Source organism: Lathyrus oleraceus, chromosome 1 (assembly GCF_024323335.1).
Source record: "Lathyrus oleraceus cultivar Zhongwan6 chromosome 1, CAAS_Psat_ZW6_1.0, whole genome shotgun sequence".
In the NCBI taxonomy this organism is placed as follows: Eukaryota; Viridiplantae; Streptophyta; class Magnoliopsida; order Fabales; family Fabaceae; genus Lathyrus; species Lathyrus oleraceus.
The window spans coordinates 250985081-251011774 of record NC_066579.1 but is presented as its reverse complement, the minus strand read 5'-3'; the positions used below and the strand labels follow the sequence as shown (position 1 = coordinate 251011774).

At 38.8% G+C, this 26694-nt stretch overlaps 1 protein-coding gene across 1 annotated transcript; it reads right to left on the bottom strand.

Moving 5' to 3' along the window:
* Positions 1-14808: 14808 nt before the first annotated feature.
* Positions 14809-15654, bottom strand: LOC127101945 (uncharacterized). Its single transcript, XM_051039371.1, has one exon. The coding sequence runs from the start codon at positions 15652-15654 to the stop codon at positions 14809-14811; it is 846 nt and encodes a 281-aa protein (XP_050895328.1).
* Between the last annotated feature and the right edge of the window lie 11040 nt (positions 15655-26694).

Genomic DNA, 26694 nt, shown 5'->3' with positions numbered 1-26694 from the left:
GTAAGTAGAAATATTTATTAGTTTGATTATTTTTTTTAATTTTTTTTAGAACATTATAATTAATCAAAGAAGAAGCTAATTATTAATGTTAACAGATAATTCTTTTTTTCTAAAATGGATCTAATCTTGGTCCAACACCAAGCATTCCCGTTTAAGGCCCAATTAATTCTAGCAAATCCGGACCTAAATCCTTTTAATTAATATACCCCTCAAAACTTTTTAATTCTAAATTATGGATGAAAAAGAGTATAGGAAGCGCTCGCTTCACTATCTCTCAAGTATTCGAATGATTGGAGAACGCCATATTGCTCGAATTCTTGTCGTCTGATCAAAACTTTTAATCCCAAATTATGGATGAAAAGAGTATGGAAGCGCTCGCTTCACTATCTCTTAAGCATTCGAATGATTGGCGCTCGCCATATTGCTCGAATTCTTGTCACCCGATCAAAAAACCTTACAAAATTCAAATCCAAATCATTCTTCTAAATTAATATAATTTTTAAGAACATTTTTATAACTTAAACTTCGGATGAAAAGAATGGGAGGCTTTCGCCTCACCATCTCTCGAATAATTGAACGATTGGCGCTCGTCATATTGCTCGATTTTTCGTTGTCCGATTAAAATACTTTAAATAAACTTGGATAAAGAATAGGTGGCGCACGCCTCATTATTCCTTGAGTAAGCAAGTGGGAGGCACTCGCCTCACTACCGTGCATATTCGATTCCGCAAACAACTTTCAATAACAATTTGAATGAAAAGGGAGTAGAAGGCGTTCGCCTTATTATTCCTCGAATAATTGAACAATTGGTGTGCACCATATTGCTCAATATTTTGTCGTTCTTCTAAAAAATACCAAATACTTTAAACTTAATCTCTCGCCCTCGCACGACCCACCACTTAACTCTTTTCAAAAAGAACATTGTTTAATCCTTTCTAACACGCACAACAAACTAGTGCTTAAGCCTCCGCCGAGAGTAGACAATCCAACATTTATCCTTTAGAATGCGATCTAACCAGTTGTTCATTAAAAGACACCAACCAACCGTAGTACCCAAACTACAAATGCTCTAATTTCCTTATTTCACCATAAGGATACGTAGGCACAAGATTGCGATATCTTGGCGAGCACACTAATAAAAAAAACCTCCCTTTTCCCCCTTTCTGAGGTTTCCATCCACCTATTATTTCAATATTTTTATCACTCGAAGAAAACAAACAACATAAGCTAACATTCAAATCGCAAGTTTAACTAAAAGGTTCTGGTTGAGTACAACGGACGTGGGGAGTGTTAATACCTTCCCCTTGCGTAATCGACTCCCGAACCCGAATATGGTTGCGACGACCATTATTCTATTTTTCAAAAGTTTTATCGATATTGTCCTATTCCTTCATTGGAATAAATAAAGTTCGGTGGTGTCGCATCCGCGAAAAACAACCGGCGGGCTAAAACAAAACAAACAGAGCCGCCACCGTGCGTTATTTATCCCAAAAGAGGGAAAGGAAACGCTCGAAGTAAACCTGGAAAAGACATGGTCTCGCGACCAAAGAGAGATGGGATCGGGAGTCGGTTATGCGAAGGGAAGGTATTAGCACCCCTACGCGACCGTCGTACTCGACGGGTCCACGCTCAAAAAGATAGAAGAAAGGTTGCTAAAACAGAAGTTGCTCACAAACATCACACACACACACACTGGAAACAACACGGGTGGAGAAAGAGGGGAAAGGGCTCGCTAGGATATCGCATCCTATGCCTACGTATCTCATCTGGAATGAGAATCAGAGCTACCGTAGTTTGGCTCACGCACGCCGAAACAAAACACACGCAAACAGGCAAACGTGGAAACCGAATGCCAATCGCTGGACTTACATCAGACTCCGAACCAAACAAACCCACACTGGAAACCAACTGCCAATCGCTGGACTTACGTCGGACTCCAAGCACACAACAATAGGATACAGACTGCCAATCGCTGGGCTTACATCCATCTCCTAACACACAAGAAGGTTAACCAACAACAAGTTACTAAGGAGTCTGGCACTCGAGCCTAGCAACTGTCAAGCAAACACACACAAAAGAAAAAGGGTGCCCGGAGAGATCTCGTGCGACCTCCTGCCTACGTACCTCATCTGGTATGAGGATCAGGGCAACGTAGTTCCCCTGAACAGGGGAGAAACTTTCTCCTAACCAGAGACTGGGAAATGACAAACTAGAAGGGAGACTGACTCGAGCCTAATAGTTATCATGCAATCCGTAATGGTCCTAGATTGAGTTTTCTATCTAACTTGCACAGGCAGCAAGCTATCCTAAACAGGCAAATAAAGCAAACATACACACAATTAGCACACACTATATACAAACAAAATGGGCTCACACAAGGTTAGGCTGTGAAACACAAGCCAACTGGAATCGGGTGATGTTAGCTCTTAACCCTAACATTGAGAGTTAGGGTGAAGCAGATGAAATGGGAAGTGAGGGGTGTGCCTCACAGCTCTTATCCCTGGCCTGGGAGAGCTTGACTCAAATAGAAGGTGTGGGAGTTCAGAAAGCAGGAACTCTTCTATCCACTTATGACTGACTCAACATAGATCTTGGGTTAATATCCACAATGCATCAACATGTAGTGTGAGCAAAGGGATGACACACAGACTAACAGGAGATGGGTTACACATCTCTTTTATCTGTCAATTGCCTTATCAAAGGTCTTTTCCTGCTTGGCACAAAAATAAACAAACACAAGCATTGCCTCTTAAGGAGGACTTCAGACAGGTGCCTGACCACATAATAGGCCAGGTCTTCCAGACTACATGGAGTCAGTGAATTATACCTCAATTGGTTAAGCAACCAAGCAACAGCAAAAGCAAGTTCAAAAGAACTATAGCAACTAATGTACCTGAAAACAATCTAACACAATCAGTACACAACTCAAAAAGTCAAACAAATAGTTGAACAGTCAACAGTTAACTGTACACAATCAAACAAGCAAGGCACAAGCTCAACTCAAATGAGCTAAAAGCCACCTACAAAACAAGTCAAGATTAGTCAACATTCAACAATCAACCAACTTTAAGCAAATGAATCAATCTCCTCATGGCCATATGCTTCTTGTCCTGAAAACACAACTCAAACATAAGCACAAACCACTAGGACAAGGCCTAGGGTCAAAGTGGGAGAAATAATTCAAACCAGAACATGAAAATTGGCATGAATCAAGTTTAATAAATTAAGAACAATATCCAAGTGGTCTCATATCAATAGCATCAACCAATTTCGTTTCACAAAGCAAATAAGGCAAAGCATGCAAGTTCAAAGCTCATTGAAGCAAACAAAATGAACCAATACACATCAACTCAAAAATGATTCAATAAATCCTAAGAAAAATCATGGCTAAACAGCATTCATCACATGATCAACACACCAAAAATCAAGTCATTTGGACAAGTTTAAGCATGGCAAATAAAATCCATAAGGCAAGGCAAGCATAAACAAGCTCAATTGAGGCACAATTTGATACATCAACTTAACACAAGCCTAAAACAGAATCCACAAATGATAAATGTCTCAAACCAAATCCATAATAAACTTCAAAGTGTCTAAAATCAATGTTAAAAATTTCAAGTTCATATGATACACAACCAGCATTTCACAAATCTTTTCAATTCATGACTATCAAAAAGTCCACAAATAACAAGCCAGAGAGGAAAATCCCAAACAAATCAGAAATCAATCCAAAAATTCTAAGAAAATTCATGATCAATACTAACATCCAGAAGTAGCATCATGCAAAAAATCTCATCAATTGGATTTTAATTGGCATGGCAAAGAAAATCAGAAAGTCAAGCAAGCAAAGGTGTGACACACATTGCCACACCTATATTAATCAGATCATAACTCCACAACCAGAAATGAGAAAAATGCAAACTCTATGCCAAAATGACCATTAGGATGTCTATTTTAAGCATGAAAAATTTCACAATCATTGGATTAAAATCCATCATTTCATGAAGGATATGGCAAGGTTGGTCAAGAAAGCACATACATACACAATCCCTAAGTCAAAACAAAATTCATGCGTGCACAATTTCTGAAAAAAATCTCATAAAATTCTAGGGATCATGAGGATCATCATGCAAAAAACCTCATCTCATTTGGACAATTATTCATGAAGTTATGAATTTTTGAATGAATGGAAAAAATAAAGATCACATGAAAGCATGGCATGAATGGATATGGAAGCAAAGAATAAAATGAAAAGGCAATATGTGGAAATAGCCAGAGCCAGGGATCGAACTGGCTGCGTTTTTGAACCAAGGCGCTTCACATATGAAACGTGCCGTTTCATTAATGTGATGTGGCACCGGGCAAGCGTTTTCAGCCAACCGAATTGACACGCCAGATTCCATGCAACCAATACATGGCCAGAAACATAAACTTTCATGCAAAGCGCGCTTATAAGGATCAAACACGTTCTAGACTAAAAAACCCTAGGTTCTTCAACAGATTCAACGTGTTCTTGAGCTCAAGAATACTTTTGTCCAGAAATTCATAAAATTCATACCATTGGATAGGTCTTTCAACAAGCAACGCGAATCTAAGATTATTTTGCCCTAATTCATTCTATGTTCAAAGTTTCGAAGCAAAACATTTTCATGTGCCAAACTTATAATCAACATAACTAAGTCATTACTCCATGAAATTCAATGATCTAAAGTGCAGATTAACCACCAATAAAATACCTACAACATGCATCTATCAATTTTAAGAATCATGACATTCGAAATCTGACCTTCAAGGATGTGCAGAAACGAAATCCATGGATTTAGGCTTTGTAATGCACAAACAGATGCTCCTCAGCTCTTGGATGAATGAATGGAGGAAAGTTTGGATGTTAATCGTGCTTGATCTTGCTCAAATCTCCACTTGCCATTAATGGATGCAACCTTCAACAGTCCTCAAAGTGCACGATTCTTGCTGGATCTAGCTTCAAGGATACTCCACAATGCTTATGGATGAGGATTTGATCAAGAACAATGCAAGGTTTATGAAGAAAATTGAAGAAAAGTGAGAGAGAAAAATTATGAAGATTTGTGAATTAGATCTAGATCTGAGAATTCTGTTATTGTTAATATAGAAATATATTGTATATTTCATTGTGATAGGAACTATTACATTGTACGGTATAAATAGGATACAACAAGCTGTACTAACTTGTTAATAAACAGAGAAATAACTCTGTATAATTGCTGCTACCTAAATAAGGAAATAATAATAATAGAGAATAAATCTATTTACACCACTGTTTTGTAACAGCTTAACAAATCATAATCAAATGATTATGATTTGATATGTGCTAATCTTCAACACTCCCCCTCAATCTGGGTGGTAGATGTCTATCATACCCAGATTGGATTTGATATTTTCATAAGTATTCCTTGGAAGAGCCTTGGTTAAGATATCTGCAGTTTGCTTGCATGATGGGACATGATCAATATTTATAATCTTCTGATCAATTTTTTCTTTAAAATGAAGTGCCGGTCAATTTCCACATGTTTTGTTCTATCATGTTGGACTGGGTTCTTTGCAATGCTTATAGCAGCTTTGTTATCACATAGTAACCTCACAGAATGGTTCACATGAATTTTGATTTCATCTAGCATGCTCTTAAGCCACATTCCTTCACAAATACCTAGGGCCATAGCTCTAAATTCTGCTTCTGCACTACTCCTCGCCACTACAGATTGTTTCTTGCTTCTCCAAGTTACTAGGTTCCCCCACACAAATGAACAATAGCCTGTAGTCGATTTTCTGTCTGTGGAGCATCCTGCCCAATCTGAATCTGTATAAACTTCAATGTCCCTGTTTGAATTCCTCTTGAAGTGGAGGCCTCGGCCTGGTGTGCCTTTGAGATATTGGAGGATTCTATTCGCCATTTTCATGTTAGACTCAGTTGGATTTGACATGTAGCGACTAGCCAAGCTTACAGCGAATCCAATGTCGGGCCTAGTGTGAGATAGGTAGATTAGTTTCCCAACTAAACTTTGATATCTATCTTTGTCGGCTGGTGGACTTTCATCTTCTCTTCCTTTTATTTGTTCTATTGGTGTATTAGCTGCCTTGCACCCAAGCATTCCAGTTTCTTGAAGTAAGTCAAGGGTGTATTTCCTTTGTGATACATAGATACCATCCTTTGTTCGAGCAACTTCCATCCCTAAAAAATACTTCAGTTGTCCCAAGTCCTTAACTTCAAATTCCTTTGCCAAGAGTCCCTTTAAATGATCAATTTGATCATAATCATTTCCTGTAATAACGATATCATCAACATAAACAATAAACAAAGCTACCTTTCCTTCCATGGAGTGTTTAACAAACATAGTGTGATCTGATTGGCATTGGTTGAACCTGTCTTTCTTTACAACTCGAGTCAATCTATCAAACCACGCCCTTGGAGACTGCTTGAGGCCATAAAGGGATTTTCGGAGCCTGCACACCATATTTGCGGTGCTGGATGATTCAAGTCCAGGAGGAATCTGCATATAAACTTCCTCTTCTAGGTCACCATTTAAGAAGGCATTCTTGATATCTAGTTGATGGAGTGGCCAATCTAAATTTGCAGCCAAAGAGAGAATAACTCTAACTGAGTTCAGTTTGGCCACCGGTGCAAAAGTCTCTTCATAGTCTACTCCATATGATTGAGTAAATCCCTTTGCTACAAGTCGAGCTTTGTACCGATTTACACTCCTATCTGCATTATACTTCATGGAGAATATCCATTTGCATCCTACCGGCTTCTTCCCTGATGGTAGGCTTGTGATCTCCCAAGTGCCATTCTTAATTAAGGCCTGAACCTCTTCAGTTACGGCTGCTGCCCATTCAGAATTTTGGAGTGCCTCATGGATGTTGCTTGGAATATGTGTATTGTCAAGGGCTGTTACAAACGTCTTGTAACTCTGGGACAATTTTCCATAAGATACAAATCTTTCAATGGGATGTTTAGTACACGATCTTACATTTTTTCTCAAGGCAATAGGAATATTAATGTCGTCAACATTCACAGAGTTAGGAGCAGTATTACCTGAGGGAACGTCATTTTCTAGAGTCTTGGAGGTTTCTTGGTTCTGCCTTGGAGCTGTGCAGGACTCTATTCCCTTCTTGCTCTTCCTGGAGTACACTCTCACGTAGTTTTCTGGTGCAGTTTCTGTTGTAGGGGCTGTAGTTTCTACTGCAATTTCCTCTACATTTTCTAACGTAGTTTCTTCTGGTCCATGTGTAGGTTCTGCAGTTTCTGTTGCATTTTCATTTGGTTCAGGTGTAGGTTTTGATGCCTCTGCAGTGAGTTTGGGTTCAGTTAGCTCAAGTTCCAAAAGTTGGGATTCTACCACTTCGATTGGATAGATCTTCTCCCCCTGAATGCCAACTTTGGGATAAAATGGTTGATTCTCAAAAAAAGTTACATCCATGGTGTGGTAGAATTTTTTGTTTTGAGGTGAATAACATTTGTATCCCTTTTGGTGAGGAGAGTAGCCGAGGAATATGCATTTAATGGATTTCGGGTCAAGTTTACTGCGTTGGGGATCAAGATTATGGACAAAGGTTGTGCATCCAAATATTTTCAAAGGAATAGATGTAAGGATGCGATTGCTTGGGTATAAGGTTTGGAGAGTGGAGTAAGGCGTATGAAAGTTAAGGATTCGGGAAGGCATTCTGTTTATTAGATAGGTTGCAGAGAGGACAGCTTCTCCCCAAAAATTGTTAGGGACATTTGTAGCTAGCATGAGAGATCGGGTTACTTCTAGGAGGTGTCTATTCTTTCTCTCGGCAACCCCGTTCTGCTGAGGTGTATCCACACATGAGGTTTGGTGTATTATTCCATGTTGCGTAAAGTATGAGCTTAGTGCAGAATTATAGTACTCACGACCGTTATCACTCCTAAGCACTCTAATCTTGCTTTGAAATTGTGTTTGCACCATGGTATGGAAACATTCAAATATTCTACCAACTTCCGATTTGTCTTTCATAAGGTAGACCCAAGTGATCCGTATATGGTCATCAATAAAGGTGACAAACCATCTTGATCCAGTTACATTTCTGACTCGCGATGGTCCCCATACATCACTATGAATAACATAAAAAGGTTGGGAAGGTTTATAGGGTTGAGGTGGGTGGGGGTTGCGTGTATGTTTGGACAATTGACAAATTTCACATTGAAACAACTTCTGATTTTTATTGAATACTTTAGGAAGCATTTTTTTCAAGTACATAAAATTTGGGTGGCCTAGTCTATAGTGCCACAGCATTGCAGAATTTTCACTACATGCAGAAACTACAGCGCAAGAGGTTGCCTCGGATTCTGGTTTAGATGCTTCAGCCTGAAGGATATAGAGTCCAGCACATTCTTTAGCATTGCCAATCGTCCTCCCCGACTCCAAAATCTGAAATTCACACAGGTTAGGAAAGAATTTAGTGATACACTTCAAATCCTTTGTAAGTTTACTGATGGACAGCAAGTTACAATCAAGTTTAGGCACATACAGTACTGAACTAAGAGTAATATTTTGTGAAATAATGACTGAACCTTTACCCATGACCTTAGAAAGGGTACCGTCAGCAATTCGAACAGTCGAATTATTTTGACATGGAGAATAGCTATCAAAGACAGTCAAATCTCCAGTCATGTGATCAGATGCTCCTGAGTCAATAATCCATGAATTTTGTTTTCCCATGCTAGTGTTTAGAGCATGAAAAAGATTACCTTTTTGTGCCACAGTAGCTGTACCAATTGTTTGTTGAAGCATTTTTTGTAAGGCTTCCATTTGCTCCTTGTTGAATGGTGATGAGTGAGAATTTACCTCAGCTGTGTTCCCCCTGCTGTCCCGGTTTTTAGTCCATTTTAGCTCTGATGGCTTTCCATGAATGATCCAGCATGTCTCCTTGGTATGACCCGGTTTCTTGCAGTGGTCACACCAAGGTCGAGTTTTCTTTTGGAAAGAACGCTGATCTCCCCTTGCTGCCATTGCAGATCCTTCTATAGATGGGACTGCACTGGATTTTCCAAGCATCACTTTTCTCCTGCTCTCCTCTCTTCGTATTTCCGAGAATGCTTCTCGAATTTTTGGAAGAGGTTTGGTTCCAAGGATTCTCCCACGAACTTCATCAAGTTCTGTGTTCAAACCTAATAGAAATTTGTAGACTCTATCTTTCTCCACCAATTCTTTGTACTTCTTTTTGTCCTCCGTGCAGCTCCATTCAACTTCATCATATACATCCAGTTGCTGCCAGTGACGATTGAGAGTATTAAAATACTCTGTGACTGAGCGGTCATCTTGACGCAAATCATGGAGTATGCTCTTGATTTCAAAAATTGCAGATGTATTGTCGACATTAGAGTAGGTTTCCTTTACGGCATCCCACATCTCTTTGGCAGTGTCATAGTACATGAAATTTTCTCCAATTTCATTTGTCATGGTGTTTAGCAACCATGACATTACTAGACTGTTTTCTAGTTGCCATTTTTCGAGGGTTGAATCCCCCTTTTTTGGACACTTGGAGTCTCCTGTGATATAACCTTCCTTCCCTTTTCCTTGAAGGTAGATTTTGACTGAGCGCACCCATTGATTGTAATTCTGGCCATTCAATTTGTGACCAGTGATAGGAAGAGCATGTCCTTCAGCCAAACTATTGGCTGAATTTTCTGCTTTAGTATCTGCCATGGGTGGTGCTCAAGATTTAGGGATGGTTCAGATCTTGTGCTCTGATACCATATAGAAATATATTGTATATTTCATTGTGATAGGAACTATTACATTGTACGGTATAAATAGGATACAACAAGCTGTACTAACTTGTTAATAAACAGAGAAATAACTCTGTATAATTGCTGCTACCTAAATAAGGAAATAATAATAATAAAGAATAAATCTATTTACACCACTGTTTTGTAACAGCTTAATAAATCATAATCAAATGATTATGATTTGATATGTGCTAATCTTCAACAGTTAATCCCAAAACAGTTATGCTTATCCTTTTATATGGTATGCTAATGATGTTGGTAATCACAATTAAGCCAAATGCAAATGGATTAGTGAAATTGAAGGTGTTTTGGCCAATTGTGCAATTCACCTCATGTGCATGTAATGGATGCTACAGTACACGAAATTCACTTGAAATCCACATGAAATGTTGTTTTGGAGCCAAGGTAAGTGATTGGAAGTGAAAGCAATGCATATTTTTCAAATTGCCATTTTCCCTCCAAAATTCAAATGGAAAGTCCAAAAATTTTGTGATCAAAATGCATGGCTTATGATGTATAATTTGGATAGTACATGTCAAAACAAGAATGTTGCAAAAAGAACCACTTCATTTGGCCTTTTGGTTCAAAAGTTATGCACTTGTGAAGTTCAAATTTGCTTAACCAAGACTTGACTATATTTTCTCAACCATACATGAGAAATTCATGTTCTTGGACTTTATGGAAATGGGAGAACAAGATCTTCAACTTTCATGTTGGACAAAATTTCATTTGAAGCATTTTTGATGATGTAATCTTGAGGAGAAAACCTTTCCATTTTTGGCAATTTTGAATTACAAGTCACTTTCTATTTTTGGAAAGTTTTCATCTGACCTCATTTTCTTCAATGTTGATGTTTGAAATGTCAAATGAGACTTGTTTGAACATGAATGAAGTGTTTCTAATCATCTCCCACCTCCAAATCCATCAATTGACTTTTGGTTGACTTTTTCAGTTGATAGATGACTTGGTCATGCACAGATGAATTTGAGCCTCAATCTCCTGATGAAATGGCTCCAAAATGAAACCCTAGCTTGCACAAGCTCAATAAAACCATATGATGATCCCTATCTCCATGAAAACCTCATCTCCTCGACAAGCCCTGACTGGTATAATGCAACTGATTAGGGTTGACCAGAGGTCAAAACCCTAATCCCAAGGAAAATGATCAAGCACAATGAACCTCTTGGTGATGATGATGCATCCATGATGATGATGATGTACCATTTTAACCAAGATAATATCCAACCTCCTTTAGGAACCAAGAAACCCTAATTGGAACACAAACCCTCAGATGGCTAGTGATCAATTCAATGAAACCCTTAAGCTTGAATCTTTTAACCTCTTTATCTTCTGAGCAAGACTTAGGAGGATGACTTGCTTATTGTTGCCACATGATATGCAAAGATGCAATGACTAATGTCCTACAAAATGAAATGCAATATGCTAAGCTAGTCCCAAGAGAGGAGGGCAAATTTTGAGGTGTTACAGGTGGCGACTATGTTTGAACTAATTTTTCCGCGACCATCGCGAGGGGTCGTATTTTTCGAAATGCGACAAGCAACACATCACTGTTACCCAAGACACGAAAATGTTATGTGATCTGACAAATCCCTTTTTGTGATAACACTTGTGTATATAACTACCCTTTTGTCCCCTATGTCTATATTGAACACAAGGCTTAAACCGTGTTATCCTTGTCCAGTTCAATATTGGGTCCTTAGACATTTATCCTGTTATGTAGGATGAACAAATTTCATTTAGGTCACTCATGTCCCTCAGCATGCTTTGTGGAGTACCTGTCAACTGTCTTTATGTTATCCAGTTACGGACAATGTTTGATCAACAATAAAGCACTCAACTTTACATCTAGGGTCCATAATGGTTTCAGGTCGAATGGTAGTATACACCATTATCACCATAAGAATAACTTAGGACATGTTGCATAACATTCTGTGTAGTATTATCATAGCGGGTCAATCCAGTATAAATATTACTCCTAATATTCATACTTATGTTTAAGACTTGATAACTCTTTATCCATTATCCATGAGATGTGATCATCAGTCTATATACATAATGGTCTTAATGCTTTAATGTTATCCCAATTCATAACAAATCTCGACTACGGATACTTTAAGAATAATGTCCTTATGTTTAATGGGATCTCATGATTAAGTCACACTTGATATATTAAACGGACTAGTTATTCTAGGGGACTTTATTAAACAAACATAATAAAGAAAATTCCTTTTATTATTAATAAATAATTCGATACAAGTACCAAAAGTATTGGCCTCTAGGGCTTACACCAACAATCTCCCACTAGCACTAGAGCCAATCAGGCATACCCCTAATACCCATAGATCTAGTATGGCCATCATGATTCTACTGCACAAGAGGTTTTGTGAGTGGGTCAACAATATTGTCAAGTGTAGGTACTCTGCATATTTTCACATCTCCTCTATCTATTATCTCTCGAATGACGTGATAACGCCTAAGTATATGTTTGGATCGTTGGTAAGATCTAGTCTCCTTAGCTTGTGCAATAGCACCATTGTTATCACAATAGAGATCAATGGGATCCACAATGCTAGGAACTATGCCAAGTTCACTAATGAACTTTTTGATCCAAACAACTTCCTGTGTTGCACTTGAGGCGGCAATACACTCGGCCTCGATATAGAATCAACAATTGTATCTTGCTTTGAACTTTTCCAGCTCACAGTGCCACAGTTTAAGCAGAACACATAACCAGATTGCGATCTAAAGTCATCCTTATCTGTCCGGAAGCTAGCATCGATGTATCCAATTACAGTAAGATCTTCCTAACCTCCATATATCAAGAATGAGTCCTTAGTCCTTCTCAAATATTAAGGATATTCTTGACAGCTACCCAATGAGCATCATTGGGATCAGATTGGTACCTACTCTTTGCACTTAAAGCATACGAGACATCTGGTCGAGTACATAACATGGCATACATGATAGATCCTATTGCAGATGCATATGGAATCTTATTCATGTGATCCTTTTATTCCTTAGTTGAAGGGGATTGCGTTTTTGATAGACACAGGCCATGTTACATAGGTATGAATCCTTTCTTGGAATCATGTATATTAAAGTGTCTCAGAACTTTGCCTATGTATGTACTCTGACTTAGGCCAAGCAGTTTTTGTGATCTATCTTTATAGATCCTGATTCCCATTATATTGCTGGTCTTCCCTTCACAATTTGAAAGGACCATATTGTGTTGTTGGAGATCTTCATCGACTTTTCCTATCTTCTTGAACAGAGTATATGGCATTAGGTTGGCTGCAGCACCTCCATCGATAAAAACCTTATTCACCGCCATTTCGTCCACCTTAGCTCTGATGAACAATGGTTTTAGATGGCACATCATCCCAGTACTAGGCCTTTCAGACATTGCTTTTTGCTCTTCCACCACGCCTTTGTTCATGACATAGTACCATAAAGGCTTTCCCCCCTCTGTGTCGTCTGGTACAAAGTCTCCTTCTGTTTCAGAAACTTCATACACCATGTCGTATTCGGTTGGTAGTACCGACACAATGCCGCAGTTTACGATGAAATCATCACCGTAGATATCTTCGTTGTTTTTGCCATACATATCCTCGTCAAATTCCTCATCAGACTAAGGAGAATACTTAGGTTCTTCTTCCTCTAGTTGGGGAGAATATTATGGCCCCTCCTCCTTCGATCTTTCCTCGCTTCGTGGTCGTCTCTCAATCTCTAATGAACATTCCATGTTCTGAGTGGCTATCACTGCCTTCTTTCCCGTCGAGTCAACGATCATGGCCACTGTCTGGTTGGCCACCATTTTTGCAAGTCCCTTGACCTTTGACACCTGTTCCTTTTGTCCAGCAGTTTCCGAAGTCTTCGACTGTGGGATGGTAACAGCTTTCCCAGCTTTTTTGTTTCGCTGGTGGCGTCTCCACTGTGTCCTAGTCATAGGATTCTTTCTTTTGTAGTTAGGAGAGATTATGTAATCTCTTCTTTTCTTTGGAGACGTTGCCTCTTTTTCCAACACCCTCCATTTCGGTTTCTTGCCCCCTTTCTGATTGACAGGTTCTATCCACTTCTCCTATGGAACATCGGTTGGAGGAATGAATGTCTTCATGTGTGGATGTTGAAATTATCTCCTGTATCTTTGTTCCTTCGAGGCACTTCGTGTATGTCGAACACAAATCATGGGACAATAGGCTTTTCCTCCTTATTGGTCTTGTTGTCGCCCTTCAGTCTTTCGGCGGCTTTCTCGTTGAATACCGCACTGCTCTTTGGGCATAACAGAGCCTTTGATGCTTTCCCCTTTCGCTTCTCCTGAAAGTCAGACAAACTTTCACCCAGCTGGGGATAGGCCGAATCGGGCCTCCTTTCGTCTTTGACTCTGAAACCTTCAGTAGTTTCGACCATCATTACTTCAAATGATTCATCTAATGAGGTTGCTTTGAGAACCTTAATGAGACCATCAGTAGCCTCTACCATCATGCATTCTAGAGGCTCAGCATACAATGCTTCTTCCACCTTCAAAGGGTCGGTATCCACCTACATTTTTGGCCTTTCGCCAAACTGAAGCCTTCCTTCTTTCAGAGCTTTTTGCACCAAATCCCTGAAAAGAACATATTGGTGAGTTTTGTGACCAAGGAAATTATGAAATTTATAAAATCCCCTTTTCTTTTTCTGTTCTAGGGGAGGGTCTTTTAAACCCTAAGGGACGATAAAATGTTTGTCTTTTACCAATAGATCAAAGATCTCATCGCATTTAGACACGTCGAACGTATATGTCTTAGCGACGTATTTATCTGTTCTCTCTAGTTCGACAAGGTTTTTCCCGTTCGATGGTTTCAAAACCTTGCACGTATATGGAGGTTCGGGCTTGAGCTCCGCCATATTGACCTCACTCTTGTCGACTATATCTTCGTCGTCGGAAGAGTCTCCTTCGACTGCGATGTAGGACACTTTCTCTTTTTTATGATATCGACCCACCTTAGACTTTTCAGCTTTCAAATGTTCGATACATCGAACCCTATCGGACAATTAGGCCATATCCCTAAGGTACTGGGTGTCCAGCTTCTTCCTATAGAATAATCTAGACCCCTAGCCGCCATTTCGACTAGTTCGTGTTCAGGGACTTGAGTAAAGCATCGCTCCTTCAATAGTCTAAACCTGTTTAGGTACTGATCAATTGACTCAATGACCTTTCTCTTAACGCTTGCTAGTTCTTTAAGACTAATCTTTGATTGTCCCATGTAAAATTGTTCATGGAACAACCTTTCCAACTGTATCCATGTTTGGATCGACTGAGGAGGTATCATCGTGAACCAGGTAAACGCATTTTTCGTGAGAGAACTTGGGAAGTATTTCAACTTCAAGTCCTCTTTGTTTTCTATGTCACCAGCCTCGGTCTGGTACCTCGCTACATGTTCGACGATGGATTCTTCAGTATCCCCCGTGAACTTAGTAAATTTAGGGACTTTCCATCCCCTTGGCAATTCTGTCTGTAAGACAAAATCTGGTAGAGGCGAGGAGTATGTCTGTCGTTGGAGGCACGGACTTAGTCCATTTCGCACTATGATCCGTTTGATGATAGCCTCTAGGTTTTGTTCCCCTACGGCTGTGTCGTGTCGAACTTGTCGAACCACCTGGTCGGGATCCTGGTTACGGTTAACCAGTACCACGGAAGGCCTTCGTTCCACCCTTGGGATATGTTCAAACTCCTGGTATTCTTGTTTGACCGTATCCTCTGTCATCTCCTCTTGTCGAACAGGAGTCTCTGGTCGAGGAGGAGGCGTGGGGTTATGACGCACTTGAGCCCTTGGAGCTCCCAAAAAGTCTTCAATCCTGGTCATTTAGGTCGCCAACTGTTGATAACTCTGCGTCGAATCCTGTATCAAAGGCCTTAAAATAGTACCCATTTGCTTAGTCAACATGTGTACCATTTCGTGGTTACTTTCTTCCATTTACTGTCTCATAACGACAACGGAGCTTGACGTAAATGTTGGGACTGATTAAGACGTCAATCCGAACCCTGGGGGATGACCAAATGGGGCTGCCAAAGGTCCAAACCCCTGATAACGAGGGAATGGTGATGACGAGGTATCGCTGTAAGTCGAACCGAGGTTATGCATGTTTGCCATAAACTCCGTCGGCATTCCCAACATTCTGTGTATGGGAGCCGAGTAACTGGGCATATGTTGCCCCATAGTTCTCATGGTTGTCGATGTCGGTGTTTGTGGCTGACACGGCGTCAAAATTGGTCCCAAAAACGTTGTTGAAACTGTCGATGCCATAATAGAGCTGGTGTCCACGGCCTGGGGCGTCGTTGTGTCTTTCGCCGAAGACGTTTCTTCGTGGGGTCTAGGAGATGTCATTTTTCCACTGTGCAATCGCATACAACTTAACACTGTCGAGGTCCCACCAGGGGTGCCAATTTGTTGTTTTGCGCAACAATCTCCAGCCTTCTTATATGAGGGTTACTTTCAGGACCGGCTAAGGAGTCTCGGACTTAGTGTTTTGTGTGTATGGCTATTTGGTAAACAATGTTTCTGAATGGTTGAAAGGGTGTAAATGAGACTCTTTACTAGTCAAGAAAAGAATAAAGGTAAAATAACAGGTAGAAACGATAAAGTACTGAAAGAAATACGTTAAACAGTAAAGTGAAACAAGACAAGAGATAAGCTTTGCGAAGATTAAATGACTTGTAATTATAAAGTGGAGGCAAAATACATTGTTTGTGAGGAGAGTAACTTTTTTCTCGTAAACGCTTTGATACTTCAAGTTTTACCCCTACTGCAAATGTTCAAATTGCCACCCTCGAATTCTCACCTAACATTGGCTTAAATACTAATTAGAAAGTAACCGTCGGGGGGTTACAAAGCCTTCTTGAGGTGCCACGTGTCGGTCCACTTCCATCTCAGTGTATAACTACCCACGACTTCTTTACGTGCCCACGTTCTCCTTCTCCATTCGAAACCTTTTGGCTTCGACCAAAGCTTGCCTGTGTCGACTGACAGGCTCTCACACCCTTCTGTCGAGGAGCTTCCGACGGAACCCCCGGTCGAAATTGGATTTTTTCCTTAGCCTAAATTTGCCAGCTAACATATACATACAAAATGAAACAGTTATGGCCCCTAGCGCAATTGTTCTCCTAAGCCAATGAGAGAACCTAAGCTAGCCTAATAACGATCTAAGTTTCTCCAAGCAAGATCTTCAAGGTTTTCCCCCTTTGGTATTGTATTCTTCTCTTTCTTCATAAAAGAAACTTGTTTTACATACGAGGGAGTGAGATGAGAAAAGAAGTTACATTAAGAGATTAAAAAAGAGGCACGACACGCAGGTCGTATTTTACAATCTCAAAAACAAAATAAAGGTAAACTAAGGCCATAACTGATCACCACAAGACAATAATAATAAACACATTATTATTATTATTTTAAATTTTTTTAATTAAATAAACCAAATAAAATTTTGGCGATTGATCACACTATGCAGAGTTAGCCGGGGGTTCTGCTGCCCGGTCAGCGAACGGGGGTCAAGGGGGAAGCGTCCCCTGCGGGGTTGTTAGGGGCATTGCCCTAGTGTAAAATTTTAATGAATAATTCATTTGAAACCTGCATCGTTTTTCGCATCAACACTTGATACTTTAAAGCACAACTCTTGTGCAGTCATAACCCTAATTGCATAACTCTTTGACAATACAACCGTTGTACCGTCATGAACCATAATGCATCAATTTCATACCGTCAAAGACACCTCGATTTATAATTCAGTATGATTGATCAACACGTCATTGCTTCACCGTACTAATGTCGGATTCCGAAGCAAATGACCATTTAGCACTCAAAGGAATAACAATCATTAAGTGTTTGAATGAACGAAATAGAAACAGTATATCATATATACCAATTTTGCATCATAATTAATTATATCATATATATAAATTGATCTATCTCATTTGTGTAACCTATGGACGATCGATGTATCACTTCTTCACCATACTAATGTCGGATTCCGAAGCATAGTTAACATCAATCATCCAAATCATACACACATGATGTCAAATTTAATTACTCGTTTATTATTTAATTCATTATGTCTTTTTATCATATTAATACAGAAAATACAAAAAATAAACAACTATCAGATGCATGGTTTCGTAAGTGGCTCTGATACCACTGAAGGAAAATTGCGATCTAAAACGCAACAGAAATTAAAAAAAATCCTTTAGTGATCCTTACGAATGGGCATGATCAGTGATAGAAACAGTTACCTCTTGTGGAAATTGAAGCCTTTGATGCAGATCTAAGGAGTGATCATGAGCGTTGTATGGTGACAACACCTTTACTCAATCCACAAGAACAAATTCCTTCAGTCTCAATGCTAGTTGCTACGAATGAAGGCTTTGAGTGAGAGAGAGAGAGAGAGAGAGAGAGAAAGAAACAAAATTTCATCAAGTCAAAGGCTTCTGCACAAGGGTTTTATTTATAGAACCACTTGTGTAGGCTGCAAGCTAAAAAGCCCACTTAAGTGTATGTGGCCCATATCTTATGGTATACCGAAAATCATTTAAGCGTGTGGTACCTTACCATATTTCGTATTCTACTTAACTGCATTGTACCTTACGATGTTCTACAATTCACTTAAGTACACCGTACCTTACAGTGTTCATTATTTACTCTATCGCTCATCAATCCGTTCTTTTGTGTGTGACCCTGTAGGTTTTTGTGACATTGGCAATTATATTAAATCACATATTTAACATAATAAATAGTGAGCAGTATCTAGCAACACATCACTACTACTCAAGACACGAAAATGCCATGTGATCTGACAAATCCCTTTTTGTGAAAATACTTGTGTGTACAATTATCCTTTTTGCCCTTATGTCTATATTGAACACAAGGCATAGACTGTGTCATCCTTGTCCAGTTCAATATTGGTCCCTTAGACATTTATCCTGCTATGCAGGATGGGCAAATTCCATCTAGGTCACTCGTGTCCCTCAACATGCTTCGTAGAGTATCCATCAACTGTCTTTATGGTCATCCAGTTACGGACAATGTTTGATCAGCAATAAAGCACTTAACTTTACATCTAGGGTCCGTAGTGGTTTCAGGTCGAAGGGTGGTATACACCATTATCACCATGAGAATAACTTATGACACTTTGCATAACATTCTGTGTAGTATTCCTACAGCGGGTCAATCCAGTATAAATATTACTCCTAATATTCATACTTATGTTTAAGACTTGATAACTCCTTATCCATGATCTATGAGATATGATCATTAGTATATATACATAATAGTCTTAATGCTTTAATGTTATCCTACTTCACTAAAAAGCTTGACTACGAATACTTTAAGAATAGTGTCCTTATGTTTAACGGGATCTTTTGATTAAGTCACACTTGATACATTAAACGGGCTAGCTATTCTAGGGACTTTATTAAACAAACATAATAAAGAAAAAGCCTTTTATTATTAATAAATAATTCGATACAAGTACCAAAAGTATTGGCCTCTAGGGCTTACACCAACACTAATACCTTCCCCTTGTATAACCGACTCCCGAATCCTGATTTGGTTATGATGATCAATATCTTTTTCGTTCTTTTAGGGGTTTTGTCGATATTTCCCCTTTCCATCTTTGGGAATAAATAAAGTCGTTGGCGACTCTGTTCAGTCTATCCCGCGAGTGTGCGATTGGGCTTCATGAGGTCGTGTTCTCATTTACCGAGGTACGACAACTACACCATTTATCAGTTGCCACTATACTCTTTTCTTATGTTGGCTAATCACCATCTATTGTTTAATGACACACTCTCTTTGGTTCAAACACACCACTCTTCCTAATATTCAAGCAATACACAATGGTCCAGACAATACTTTCACCACACATCAACAACACTCATTCAATCGAAACAACACTCTTTCATTTCAAAATAACACTTTTTATTCAAGAAATTTCTTTCCTTTTAATTAAACTCAATCAACTATTTCCTTTTCTTTCATCACTCAAACCTTTTTCAAAACAACTCTTCTTTTCATAAAAGAACTTCTATAATTCGTTCCTTAGCAGTCATACTAAAAGCTTGGAGCATCCTAACTAGGATCAAAATCAGCTAACGTCTACACACTTCTAGGATAAGATTATAATTGTTCCCTAAAATCAACTAATGCATCTATATTTTCTACCACGAACCACAAAGCTCTTATTTCCTTATTGCGCTATGAGGATACGTAGGTACGAGGGTTCAAATCCTTGGTGAGAACACTAATTATTAAACCTTTTCCCCTTTCGTAAGTTACCTTTAGATAATAACACATATTCGAACAAAGAACAATCAAAACGGTTCCTGTTTAGTACAGTGGATGTGAGGGGTGCTAATACTTCCCCCTTGTATAATCGACTTCCTTATCCATTTTCTCCTACCCCTAGGTTTTATCGATATTTTCTCTTTCCTTTGGGAATAGATAAAGTTCGGTGGCGACTCTATTGTATCTTTGAGCGTGTGATGCGTTCAGGTATTTTTCGCGGTGCGATAATGATAAATTAATAAAAAGTGAGAAATAACTCAAGACTTAAATGAAAAAAAAAATTAAATTGAATTGATCTGAAAGAATGATAAATATTTTGTGGGTTTCCTCCCATGCAGCGTTTTGTTTAACGTCAATAGCTCGACAACTGAAATTTGAAATGTAATTTCATAAAACAAAATAAAATTGACAAGCGAAAAATATATCCTCCCCCACACTTAAACAGAACATTGGCCTTAATGTTTCTGCGGAAGCGGTAGGAAATGATAGACATAAGAAAACTTTCAAGTACCACGATGCCTGGCTCTAGGACCCATTGTTCTATGTAAAGAATAAATCTCTTGAAATAGGTGATCCATTTTCTTAACCATTCTGTTAGTTTGATCTTGAAGTGCTTGGTGAAGAGTTGTGACTTCATGTCTAAGGGTGTTGAGCTCATAGTCAACATTTTGCCCTTGTACATTAGGAAGATCTACATAAGAAGATGATGAAGATATATCTAATGGAGAAGCAGGGTGGTATTCAGGCTTGGGAGGGGTTTGAGGTGGCTTAGGTGCCTCTCCTTGGCCCTCTAGTCTGTATATCCAATTCTCACGGTTGTGGATGCTAGTTTGCTCACAGTTCGAGAGGAAGAAGTTGTGGATAACTTCATTATGAATCAAAAGTTTGAATTCATTAAGTATCATGTTCCTCATCAGCTTCCCATTTAAGCAGTGGTTAATATCAATCAGTGTAAACTCTTGCATAGGTGTTAGATGAGTCACTTGGTTCTGGAGTCCAACAACAATGGCTATGGAGGTGACAATCCCGCCAACATGAATATATCATCTTATTGAATTAGCTGTAGTATTCAGGTTAGCAAGCAGAAATGCTGCATAATGAATTGGACGGGATTGGAAGACACTAAACATGATAAATAGTTCTTCTTTACTAATAGTGTCAGTGGTTTCACTCTTTTTGAAGAAAGTTTATGCTAGGACCATCTGGAAGTATCTAATTTCTAGATTGTGGATGACGGTAGCGTTCATCCTCTCATAGTTAGGCGGGGTTTCCATTGTAATGATATCCCATAAATTATCGAGCTTATACTACATACAGTTATCGCCTGGAACTTCAGTGAAGGCGTCTTGGCTGGTTTGAAATCCTAGCATTTCTCTTATCTCATTATGATTGAAAGTGTAACCTCACCCAAAGAGTCTAAATATAGTCCTACATATGTCCTTTCCTACTCCTTTATGAGGAAAATAATAAAAGGAACTAAGGAACTCTAAGGTGAGATTCTGGTATGTATCTTGTCTATCAATTGAGAACTGGTCCCAGCTAATTTGATTGAACATGTACATGAGGCTATCTCTTAAGCCTAAGGTTTCTAAGTACTGAAAATCAAGATACCTGGTAGGAGAGATGGTTCTCTGAGATAAGACTTCATATCGCCTCCTCTGGTCGTTATCCTTGAACATGATCATCTGGTTGTCAACACGCTCCATTCTCAAATAAGAGTTAGTAGGAAAGAGGCTATGGAGAATGGGAGTGGCCTGAGAATGAAACATGAACAAAGTTATCAATTTTGTTAACAATATTTAAGTTTTACGCTTAGTCTAATTTGGAAGGTGAAAAGAAAAGAAAAATTGTGGGTTTCCTCCCATGCAGCGCTATGTTTTACGTTTTTAGCTCGACATACATTTAAGACCAATCCTCGGGCGAGCTAACAGGGGGCTCATCAAGTTTTAAACAACCATAGTAGTTGAGTTCTTATTCACTACGATAGTTTTTAGCCTCTGACAATTTACTATGAATGGCCCTGTTGATTTACTTCAGATCTCGACAACTCCAGACTGCATCACTTTGGTCACTTCAAATGGTCCCGGTCATCTGGAACGTAGTTTCCCAAGAAAAAGTCTTAATCTAGATTTGAAAAGGAGTATTAGCTCTCCTTCTGAAAAGTATCTTCTAATGATGTGTTGATCGTGCCATCTCTTAGTTCTCTCTTTATATATCTGGTAACTTTCATAGGCATCTAATCTTAGTTCTTCCAACTCATGAATGTCTAATTTTTTTTCCGTCGACTGCTTTATAATCCATGTTTTGGTTCTTAACGACCCAATAAGCTTCATGGTCCATCTTGGCTGATAGATGACATGACTTTCCATACACAAGTTTGAAGGGTGTAGTCCCTATAGGTGTTTTATAGGTTGTCCATTACGCCCATAATGCCTCATTTAGCTTAGCCGACCAATCCTTTCTAGAGGTTGCAACAGTATTCTCTAGAATCTATTTAATTTCTATGTTAGAAACCTCTACTTGCCCACTGGTATGGGGTGGTAAGGTGTAGTTATGCGATGTCGTACCCCGTACTTGTGTAAGAGCTTCTCAAATATCTTAGATATGAAATGTGATCCTCCATCACTTATGACTAACCTAGGTACTCCAAATCTAGGGAAGATGTTATTCTTAAACATTTTAATTAACACTTGTGCATCATTTTTAGGAGAGGAAATGACCTCTATCCATTTGGATACATAATCGACAACGACGAGTATGTATTTTTTTCCCAATGAAGATGGGAAAGGACCCATGAAATCAATTCCCCACACATTAAAGACTTTTACCTCTAATATGATATTCAAAGGCATTTCATCACATTGAGAAATGTTTTTGGTGCATTGACAACGATCACAGTTTACGACCATAGAATGGACATTGCACCATATGTTATGCCAATAGAGGCCTGCTTGAAGGATTTTTGCGTAGGTCTTTGATGTATTGGCATGCCCTTCATAAGGAGAGGAGTGATAGTGGTTCATGATACTCTGAACTTCTTCTTCAAAAACACAATGATGATAGATACCGTCAGCGCCTATTTTAAAGAGTAGGGGTTCATCCCAATAGAAATGTTTTAAATCATGGAATAATTTCTTCTTCTGTTGATAGGTCATATCTAGAGGTAAAGCTCCGACTGCTAAATAATTTAAGAAGTCTGCATACCATGGTACAGTGGTTTGCTCCAACGCCACTTCTTCCTCCGTTTTTTATTAATGTTTTAGTATTTTCTTTTAAGATAATTGAGATAATGATCATATCTAAGTCCTTCGATTTCTGCTGATGCGACCAATCTATCATAAGTGAAGTCATCATTTATGCGTACGTGTTCTGGCTTAATTTTATCTAGTCTTGACAGGTGTTCGGTAACTACGTTTTCGGTTCCCTTCTTGTCACAAATTTCTAAATCGAATTCTTGTAACAATAGGATCCAACGAAGTGATCTAGGCCTCACATCTTTCTTGCTAAAAAAGTATTTTATAGCAGCATGATTTGTATATATAATGATTTTAGCTCCTACTAAGTAAGATCGAAAATTTTCAATAGAGAACACCACAACTAAGAGTTCCTTTTCGGTTGTGGCATAATTATTTGAGCTACATCAAGTGTTCTTCTTGCGTAATAAATAACATGTACTTTCTTATCTTTTCGGTGTGCTAAAATAGCGCCTACGGTGTAATCACTCGCATCGCACATGATCTCAAAAGGTTGACTCCAATTAGGAGGTTGCATGATAGGTGCAGAGATCAAGGCGTGTTTAAGGAGATTAAATGACTCTAGGAATTTCTCATCGAAGATGAATTCAGTGTCTTTCATCAAGAGACGTGTTAAAGGTTTGGTGATCTTAGAGAAGTCTTTAATAAAAACATTGGTAGAAACTGACGTGTCCATGGAAACTTCAGATCTCTATGACCATCTTTGGTGGTTGGAGGTTTTTAATAACTTTGATTTTGATTTGTCAACCTTTATCCCCCTAAGACTATACCTTTTTTTACCATGCAATGGCACTTCTTCTAGTTAAGTACTAGGTTTACTTTAACGTATCTTTCTAGCATCTTTTCTAAGTTAGCAAGGCATCCTTCAAAGTTTGATCCGCACATGGAAAATCATTCATAAATACTTCAATGATATCATCTAGGAAGTCTGCAAATATTTCCATCATACATCTTTGAAAGGTTGTGGGAGCATTGCATAGTCCAAATGGTAGGCGAATGTTCCATAGGGACATGTGAAGGTAGTCTTCTCTTGGTCATCTATATGAATTGGTATTTAGAAAAATCCTGAGTAACCGTCTAAGTAACAAAAATATAAGTATTTATCTAAATGTTCAAGCATTTAATCAGTGAACGTAAGAGGAAAATGGTCCTTCTGGGTTGCTTTGTTTAGCTTTCGGTAATCTATACACATTTGTCATCTAGCTTCTACTCGTTTAGCTACATATTCTCCTTTCTCATTATGAACTAGAGTGATGCCTCCATTCTTAGGTATGACATGCATTAGGCTAACCCATTGACTATCAAAGATCGGATAAATTATTCTAGCTTCAAGCAATTTTAGCACTTCTTTCCTTACAACATCACCCATGATAGGATTAATCCTCCTCTGGTGCTCTCTAGAGGCTTTAGAGTCCTCGTCTAGCATGATTTCATGCATACACACAAAGGGGCTTATCCCTTTTAAATATGAAATATTTTAGCCTAAAGCAGTATGATACTTTTTCAACACTATTAAGAGTTTCTTAGTCTCATTATTATCAAGATCAGTGTTAACTATAATTGACCAAGGCGTCCATCTAGAAGCTCGTATCTTAGATTTTTTGGTAGTACCTTAAGTTCAACTTAAGGTTGCTTAGGGATTGGCATAGGTTTAGGTATAAGTGCAAGACATTCTCTTAAGCTATCATCAGTATGAGGACAGTCATATTCGACCTCATCTTCTTCTAGCATGGCTTCTGATGGAAGTTTGATCAGTTCCTTAATAGGTGGTGGTTGTTCAGCTGCTAATTCTTTTATGCATTCAAAAATGATATCAATGAAACAACAGGTTTCATCTATAGCTGGAGATTTAAGAAATTGGGAAAGAATAAACTCAATCTTCTCTTCACCTACTTCGAATGTTAATTTTCCTCGCTTTACATCTATTATCGCACTGGCAGTGGCTATGAAAGGTCTACCTAATATGATAGGTATATTAGAATCTTGCTTTATACCCATTACTATGAAGTCTCTAGGGATGTAGACTTGGCCAATATGTACTGGAATATTTTCCAACATTCCTATAGGGTATTTAAGTGAGCGATCTGCCAACTGAAGGGACATTCTTGTAGGTCTTAAGTCTCCTAAGTTTAGCTTTTCACAAATCAAAAGGGGCATTAAAATTATGCTAGCTCCTAAATCACAAAACGCCTTGTCAATGACAAACTTGCCTATAACACATGGGATAGAAAAACTACTAGGGTATTTCAATTTTGGGGGCATGTGTTTTGGATAATGGCGTTACACTCTGCAATGAGAGCCACAGTCTCGTCATCTTCAAGTTTCTTTTTATTTGATAGAATTTCCTTTAAGAACTTGGCGTAGTAGAGCATTTGTGTAATGCTTTTGTAAAAGGTATAGTGATATGAAGTTGCTTTAGAAGCTCTATTAATTTTTTAAATTGGCCCTCATTCTTTAATTTGGCGAGTCTTTGAGGCTACGGGATCTTTGGTTTATAAGGAGGTGGAGGTACATAAGGTTTCTCGTTTTCAACCGTTTCAATGGTTTCAGTTTCTTCCTTGTTGTCAACTTTTTATGGTTCTTCCTGGCTTTCATCAACTACTTTCGTTGGTTCACTATCATCTTTTCTATACATCACAAAGTTTGAAACTCTCGGGTCATCTGGTCCATCTAGTTCCTTCCCACTTTACAGTGTGATGGAATTAGCATGGCCCTTTGGGTTTGGTTGAGGTTGGCCTGAAAATATGCCAACAGGGGCAGTAGTGGCTGCTTGTTGCTGGGCTACTTGAGAGATTTATGTCTCAAGCATCTTGTTATGTGTGGCCATGGCATCAACATTGGTCGCCAATTGTTTCACTAACTCATTTGTGTGAGCATTTTGGTTCATAAATTACTTGTTTTATTTTGTTTGAGTTGCATTAAAGTTATCCATCATCGGTTCCAAATTTGATTTTCTAGGAGAAGAGGGAACAACTACAGTTCCCTTATGAAAATTTGGAGGTGTTGATGGTGTTGGAAAGGGTGTGGTCGTTGGTGGTTGGCTGGGAGCAAACAAAGTGTTGTTATTTTTGTAGGAAAAGTTTGGATGGTTCCTCCATCTAGGATTACATGTCTTTGAATCGGGATTACCTTGTGTGTAGTTAACTTGGCCTGACACAATCCCTGTCAAAAACTGATAATTAGTAGTGATATGTCCTTGGATTCCACAAATCTCGTAGTTTGGAGTTACGGACACTACAGTAGCTGGAGTGGTAATGGCTAAGTTGTTGATTTTTTGAGTGAGTGCATCGACCTTAGCACTCACATGGTCTAGGAC

What these genes read in the sequence shown, in the direction of transcription:
- LOC127101945 (XM_051039371.1), bottom strand. Translation starts at nt 15,654, where the DNA reads ATGACCAGGATTGAAGACTTTTTGGGAGCTCCAAGGGCTCAAGTGCGT.